Consider the following 8,456-nt stretch of genomic DNA (forward strand, 5'->3'; position numbering starts at 1 on the left):
AAAAAGTGAATAAATGACATTATAATTGAAGGTCTTTCAGACACAGGGGCAGATGGAAAAATAATTGTACCAGAATCTTGGCATCCAAATTGGCCTCTTCATGAGGTAAATGTTCAGCTTTTAGGGCTTGGAACTTTGTCTCAGCTGAAACAGAGCATGAGATGGGTTGAATGTATAGGGCCAGAAGGACAGAGAGGAAAACTGAAGTCATATGTGGCTAATATAGCAATGACTTTATGGGGATGTGATTTGTTATAGCAATGAAATACCCAGATTAACATTCCCCCAATCTCAGAAACAAACCATAAATTAATGTATGTTTCTGGGAAAAATATTGGATGGTGTTATAAAGAATAGTCACTGATAATTCAAGTTGTACAAGAACAGGATACAATAGCTGCTGACATTTCAAAGGCACCAACAGCCTTACCTTTAAAATGGTTAACTGGCAAACATGTCTGGGTGGAACAATGGCCATTGACATCAGAAAAATAACAGGTCTTGGAGCAGCTGGTACAGGAGCAACTAAGTGTTGAACATATTGATGAATTGACCAGTCCTTGGAATTCTCCTTTATTTGTTATTAAAAAGAAATCTGGAAAATGGAGAATGAGAACAGATCTAAGAGCTATTAATAAGGTGATTCTGCCAATGGGCTCTTTACAGCCTGGAATTCCCCTGCCTTTTCTATTACTTAAAGGATGGTCTATTGTAGTTATTGATTTAAAAGACTATTTATTCACTATACCTTTACAAGAAAAGGATAGAGAAAAAATTGCCTTTATTGTGCCTACTTATAATAATTCTCAGACTGTTAAGAGATATTAAGGAAGGTTTTCCACAAGGGATGTTAAACAGCCCCACTCTGTGCCAATATTTTGTATGACAGCCATTGGAAATGTTTTGTGTACACTTTCCTAAATCTATAATTTACCATTATATGGATTATATCTTACTAGCTGATTCAAATATAGATGCCGTAGAGAAAATATTTGAAGAAGTAAAGAAAAATTTGCCTTGTTGGGGATTACAAATCACTCTTGAAAAAATACAAAGAGGAGATTCTACTAATCACCTAGGATATAATACAGGTTTAAAAAAATTCAATCCCAAGGGTACAAATTAGGAGATATTAATTTTGGACTCTTACTGCCTTTCAAAACTTGCTGGGAAATGTACAGGAAGACCCATCAGAATAAGATCTGACTTCTCAATGGAGATTTTATTGTGTGGAACAATTTGAAGAGTGTTGGTATTAGCTCGTCTTTGAAAATCTGGTAGAATTCTGCACTGAAACCATCTGGTCCTGGGCTCTTTTTGGTTGGGAGATTTTTAATGACTGTTTCTATTTCCTTAGGGGTTACAGGTCTATTTAAATTGTTTATTTGATCTTGATTTAATTTTGATATGTGGTTCCTATCCAGAAAATTTTCCTTTTTTTTTTTTTTTTTTTTTTTGGTGTGATTTCCCAGTTTTGTTGGAGTACAGGTTTTTGAAGTATGACCTGATGATTCTCTGGATTTCCTCATTGTCTGTTGTTATGTTTCACTTTTCATTTCTGATTTTGTTAATTTGGATGTTCTCTCTCTGCCTTTTGGTTAGTTTGGATAAAGGCTTGTCTATCTTGTTGATTTTCTCAAAGAACCAACTTTTAGTTTCATTGATTCTTTGTATTGTTCTCTTTGTTTCTATCTTATTGAATTCAGCCCTGAATTTGATTATTTCCTGGCATCTATTCCTCCTGAGTGAGTTTGATTCTTTTTGTTCCAGAGCACTAAAATATGTTGGTAAGTCACTAGTGTGAGATTTCTCCAACTTCTTTATGTGGGCATTTAGTGTTATGAATTTTCCTCTTAGCACTGCTTTCATAGTGTCCCATAAGTTTGAGTATGTAGTATATTCATTTTTATTGAATTCTAGAAGTCTTTTATTTTTTCTTTATTTTTTCCTTGACCCATTGATAATTCAGTTGAGCATTATTCAGTTTCCATGTGATTGTAGGCTTTTGTAATTTTTCATTGTTATTGAAATCTAACTTTAAGCCATGGTGGTCTAATAAAATACAGGAGATTAGTCTAAATTTTTTGTATCTGTTGAGATTTGCTTTGTGACCGAGTATGTGGTTGATTTTAGAGAAGGTTCCATGGGGTGCTAAGAAGTAGGTATATTCTTTTTTTGATAGGGTGGAGTGTTTTGTAGCTATCTATTAAGTCCATTTGAGTCATAACATCTGTTAGATTCCTTATTTCTTTATAAAGTTTCTGTCTGGCAGACCTATCCATTGCTGAGAATGGGGTGTTGAAGTCTCCTACTATTAATGTGTGAGGTCTGATGTGTGATCTAAGCTTTAGTAATGTTTCTTTTACACATGTGTGTGCCCTTGTATTTGGGTCATAAATGTTCAGAATTAAGACTTCATCTTGGTCTATTTTCCCTGTGAAGATTATGTAATGTCCTTCCCAATTTCTTTATTGATTTTAGTTTGATGCTGTGGGATAATGCTTTTGTACACTGGTTTAATAAAATGCTGATTGGACAGTAGCCAGGCAGAAAGTATAGGCAGGATAAACAGAGAAGGAGAATTCTGGGAAGAGGAAGGCTGAGTCAGGAGATGCCAGCCTGCTGTCCAGGAAGCAGCATGTAATGGCACACAGGTAAAGCCACAGGGCACATGGCAGCATAAAGATTAACAAAAATGGTCTGAATTTAAGTGTAAGAGCTGGTTAGTGGTAGGCCTGAGCTAATGGCCAAGCAGTTTTAATTAATACAAGCCTCTGTGTGTTTACTTGGGTCTGCGGGGCCATGGGAGTCAGGCAGGACCAGAAAAACTTCAGTTACAGTTTGAAGTCTATTTTGTTAGATATTAGGATAGCTACATCAGCTTACTTCTCAAGTCCATTTGATTGGAAAGTCTTTTCCCAGACCTTTACTCTGAGGTAGTGTCTGTCTTTGAAGTTGAGGTGTGTTTCTTTATGCAGCAGAAGGATGGCTCCTGATTTTGTATCCATTTGGTTAGTCTGTGTCTTTCTATAGGTGAATTGAGTCCGTTGATAGTAAGGGATATTAATGACCAGTTATTTTCTGTTATCTTTTTATGGTAGTGTGTGGCAGTATTGTGTTCCCTGAAATATTGTGTATTCCCTGAAATAAACTTATCTGGGGTCAGAGAACAGACAGCCACTAGATACAGAGCCACAAATGGTAGCTAGAAAATGGGAAGAGTAAGCCATAGCAGAAGTTGGGCGGTGGTGGTGCACGCCTTTAATCCCAGCACTTGGGAGGCAGAGTCACGTGGATCTCTGTGTGTTCAAGGCCACTTTAGAAACAGCTAAGCATGGTGACCCATGCCTTTAATCCCAGAAATCCAGCCTTTAATCCCAGGGAGTGATGCAGAAAGTAGAAAGATATATAAGACGTGAAAACCAGGCACCAGAGTAAGTTAAGCATTTAGTTAGTTAGGCATTGGGCTGGCTTAGCATTCAGGTTTTGGAGCAGCACAGTTCAGCTGAGAGCCATTGGGATGAGGACACAGAAGCTTGCAGTCTGAGGAAATAAGACCAGCTGAGGAACTGTCAAGGTGAGGAAGCTGTGGCTTGTTCTGTGTCTCTGATCTTCCAGCATTCACCCCAATAACTAGCCTCAGGTTTGATTTCATTAATAAGAACCTTTAAGATTCATGCTACAGTAGTGTGCATGTATTTCCTCTTTAAAGGCCTCTATCATCTTCATAAAGTTATTTTTAAGGTTGCTTTCTTCTGCTTCTACATTGTGATGTTTAGGTCTTGCTGTTGTAGAACCAATAGGTTCTGGTGATGACATATTTCTCTTTATGTCTACCAATCTCTTCCTTCAATAGGTTCAAGAGATGCCTATGTCTGAGTGAGGTGTTCTTGGTTCAATCTGAGCCAGCTGATTCTGTGTCTTAGGGAGCCTCTCTTGGTCCAATGAGAGGTGGCAGATTCTGTGTCTCAGGAAGCCACTGGGGCTTCAGAGGGATGGGTATGTTTGGGGTAGGGGGTGGGCCTTGTAGATTGCAGGGTCCAATGTGTTTTTTATAATTTAATTCTATTTTACATATCAGCCACAGATTCCCCTGTCCTCTCCCCTACCGCCCCCCATCTCCCCCCCAGTCCACCCCCTATTCCCATCTCCTCTAGGGCAAGGACTCCCCTGAGGATTCAGCTCAACCTGGTATATTCAGTCCAGGCTGGTCCAGTCCCCTCCTCCCAGGCTGAACCAAGTATCCCTGCATAAGCCCCAGGTTCCAAACAGCCAGCTCATGCACTAAGGACAGGTCTGGGTCCCACTGCCTGGGTGCCTCTCAAACAGTTCAAGATAATGGAAACACATGAAGTATGAACCAATAGCTGAGGAGCCCCCAACTGGATCAGGCCCTCTGGACAAGTGAGCCAATGGGGGGTTTTGGTGGGGGAACCTGCCCACAGGAGTCTGCTGTGCTGGCTAGCAACTGTGGCAGCAATGGGTGAGGGTTCCAGGGACTGGTTGTGTCTGAGGGTCTAGGTCCTAGAGGCAGGACTCTCTGGGTTGGAGAAGAGTCATTCACCTCTTGGTTCAGTCACAGCTGGCGAATTCTGTCTCAGGAAGCCACTGGGTTCACAGGGGGATGGGTAGTTTTTGGGCAGAACAAGGGTCTTGTATATTGCAGAGTCCCGTGGGGGTTTTGGTGGGGGAGCCTTCCTGTGGGAGTTTTCTCTCCTGGTCAGCAACTGGGGAAGAAATGGGTGGGGATTCCTGGGGACTGGTTGTACCCTTGAATCTACTTTTAAACCAAAAAAGCAACTACTAGCTTTAAATATTTTACATTGGCTTAGATTTTTGTATATTAATACAAATTTGAGGTTATTTTTGTTATACTGTATATATGTTTCTACTCTTGTTTAAGTTTTTTTGTATATTGATACAAATTTAAGGTTATTTTGGTTAAAACATATTGTACATATGATTTTACTCTTGTTCAAGATATTGTATCTATACAGCTCATTTAACAATATAATGTAAATTTCCAGTCCTTGAAAGTTATTATTACAAACTATTTAGGATAATAATGAAATGCAGTTTAGTAGTTAGTCACCTATTGCAATCAAACTTGTAGTCATGTTAGGTATGTTTTCAAGGTCAAACAGATATATTTTAGATAGACAGGTGGTCTTCAAACAGTTTAGAGACCTACAGCATATGGCACTTAAGATGTTTTAATAATATCCAGTTCTCTTTTTATGACAATGAGACATGTCTGCTCCTGGCACCACCAATCTACTTCAGATAAAATGATGGTCACTGAAGAAACTCCACATAGAGTTTTCTTTCTTTTTTTTTTTTTTGGTTTTTTTGAGACAGGGTTTCTCTGTGTAGCTTTGTGCCTTTCCTGGATCTCATGCTGTAGACCAGGCTGGCCTTGAACTCACAAAGATCCACCTGCCTCTGCCTCCCAAGTGCTGGGATTAAAGGTGTGTACCACCACTGCCCAGATTGGAGTTTACTTTCTTTGTGGCAAAAGTTAGCCACTGGGTAAGAAAGTGCCCTTGCCTTGACTGCTGACAGTATGCTGTCCAAATTTCCTACAAAATCACATTGTAGGAAAGTGACTACTGGAACTTGCCAAGACAAGGTGGGACTGTCCTTCAAAAATCTTGCTTCCCAATAAAGTCTGTCAGATATTTCAGGCCTGAAGGCTAATGATAGATGACCCTACATTACAAAGGAACCTTGGGTGACTGTCCAGGCAGCCAGCTATTTCTGTCATTAAGTTGTTTGCTCTGCATTTCCTGTTTACCCAGGTAATACTGTATCTTTCTCAGGTCTCTGATGGAGTTGAAGAGTAGATAGTTATAGTTAATGAGTTTTCTTTGTTACCAAATTCAGAAAAGAAATTCAAATGAGACGTAAAGTATTAAAGGTTGAGAAACATAAAAATATAGTTTTGGGTTGGTAATGCAAGTTAGTATAGTAAGTGGATTAGTTAAAACACTTTGGACTCACCAAGATAGGATAGATAATAGAGTATTTTCTCTGAATTTGTCAAATGTAAATGGAGTAGACATTGTTGATGTGTTTATTGTCTGCATATATTTTATACAGTTATTGTACTTACTGTATATAATTTTCTATGTTAGTTAAAAACCCTTGCTTTTTATTTAGATAAAAAGGGGAAAATGTGTGATATTTTGTTTGTGTTCTGACAAATAAAGCTTGCTTGGAGTCAGAGAATGGAGCTAGCTACTAGCTAACCATAAATGTCTGGAGATCTGTATAGAGAGGAGACATGAAGTGATAAGGCAGGGTGGAAGAAGGATCTTGGCCCTTTTGATTGGAGGAATGAAAGATGTAGGAAGTTTCTGGTGGCTGCTCCCCTGGTTTCTCTGATCTTCCAGGTTTTTACCCCAATATCTGACTCCTGATTTTTATGAATATAATTAATTAGATGAATACTTCAATTATGAAGGCTAAGAGGGTTCATGATTGTCTGAAAGCTGGAAACGTAGACAATTCAATTGTGTAGTTCATCACTAAAGGCTAGAGAACAAGGTGAGTCAATGTTGTAAATCCCAGTCTGAATCTGAAGGATTTGAGAATCAAGAGGGCTGATCAAAGGATAGAAGATGGATGTCTTATATCAATAAGAGGGTGTCTTAATCATTTATCTGTCTTTTTGTTCTGTGGTCCTATGATGGACTGGATGATACCCACACAGGTGGATGATTCTCTTGGCCCTTGATGTATTGGATAATACCCACCCATATGGATGAAGGTGATCTTTTTCACTCAACCCATGGATGCAATATAATCTTGTCTAGAAGTAGTCTTAGTAACAAATGTGGAAATATTTCACCAGCTGTCTGGTTATCCCTTATCACAGCCAAGTAAGTACATAGAAAAAAACCACTACAACACATACGAGATTTATTGGGTAGTTGGTGAGTGGAAGTCTTCAGACTCAGCTTGAGTTCTATGGAAGAAAACAGGGAAGGAAGGAGGACTGGGGCAAGAAGAGAATCTTGTAGTATTACTAAGTACTAGGAAAGGTTTGGCTGGTGAGTCACCATAGACTCTAAGCAGTCCTTCAAAAAAATCCCATGTATCTCTGGAACAAACCTGTCTTGATACCTGTTTGATGCTCTAAAGTTCTATCATTGTGTAGAATCAGATACGGCACAAACACAGCAACATACTGTTGAACTGTTGATTTAATTTCTACAGGTAGTGAAATATACACATCCTACTTTCTTCTAGTCAGCTTTTTCAAGGCCTGTTTCATGTCTTTATTCCTAAGGCTGTAGATGAAAGGATTCAGCATGGGGGTAACTACTGTGTAGATGACAGTGACCACTCGGTCCTTTGTCACCGAGTAGGTGGATGAGGGGCGAATGTACACAGATATTATGGTTCCATAGAATAGTGCCACAACTGTGAGGTGGGACCCACATGTAGAGAATGCTTTGTATCTTGCTCCCACTGAGGGGACCCTAAGAATAGTCTGAGTGATATAGACATAGGAGATAACAATAAAAATAAAAGGGCTCATGATCACTATAGAGCCCTCTGTGAAGGCCAAAAGCTCATTGATAGAAGTGTCAGAGCAGGAGAGTGTCAGCAGTGGCTGCACATCACAAAAGAAATGGTGGATGACATTGGGTCCACAGAAAGAGAGGCGACCCATGAGAATTGTATGGGTGAGCGAGTGAAGATGGGACACTGTCCAGGATGCCATCACCAACAAGCGACAGCGCCTGGGGCTCATGATTGTGGTGTAATGAAGTGGATTACAGATGGCAACATAGCGGTCAATGGCCATTGCAGCCAAGAGGAAGCTGTCTGTAATACCAAAGGCCACAAAGAAATACATTTGAGAGAGGCACTGGATAAAGAGGATAGTCTTTCTCTGTGTTAGCAAGTTCACTAACATCTGTGGCACGATGACAGTGGTAAAGCAGATGTCTACCAGGGACAGGTTGGAGAGGAAGAAGTACATGGGAGTATGTAGATGGGCATCTCCCTGGATGGCTGCAATGATGACTGAGTTGCCAATCACATTGACCAGGTACATGGCAAGGAAGCTGATGAAAAGCCATACCTGTTGTTTGGGGTCACTGGTCAGTCCTAGGAGAAGGAATTCTGTCATGTGACTCTGGTTTTCCCTGAACATTGCTGTTCTGCAAGCAAAAAATATACAAGGAATGTTAGATGTGTGCTTTGGTTTTGAGTCTCTGGTCTGATGGAGGGAATGCCTCATCCTGTTCATGCACTGTGTAAGGAGGATGCTCATACTGGTTGCCATACTGTCATAATATGGCTTCATAGAACTGGTGTTGGGATACTTTGGATTCACTTTCAATCTCATAACTATTTTTTGCAAACTCAAATGAAGTGCTTCAGCTCTTGCTCTTTGTCCACAAGACAAAATTTATGATAACTGAATTTTATTTTAATCATAGGAA

The 8,456-nt window shown here is 39.7% G+C and overlaps 1 protein-coding gene across 1 annotated transcript; it reads right to left on the bottom strand.

The window, feature by feature from the left end:
- Nucleotides 1-7,237: 7,237 nt before the first annotated feature.
- On the bottom strand, nt 7,238-8,164 carry LOC118582886 (olfactory receptor 1L6-like). Its single transcript, XM_036186025.1, has one exon. The coding sequence runs from the start codon at nt 8,162-8,164 to the stop codon at nt 7,238-7,240; it is 927 nt and encodes a 308-aa protein (XP_036041918.1).
- Between the last annotated feature and the right edge of the window lie 292 nt (nt 8,165-8,456).

This window comes from Onychomys torridus, chromosome 4 (genome assembly GCF_903995425.1).
Source record: "Onychomys torridus chromosome 4, mOncTor1.1, whole genome shotgun sequence".
NCBI lineage: Eukaryota > Metazoa > Chordata > Mammalia > Rodentia > Cricetidae > Onychomys > Onychomys torridus.

What these genes read in the sequence shown, in the direction of transcription:
- LOC118582886 (XM_036186025.1), bottom strand. Translation starts at nt 8,164, where the DNA reads ATGTTCAGGGAAAACCAGAGTCACATGACAGAATTCCTTCTCCTAGGA.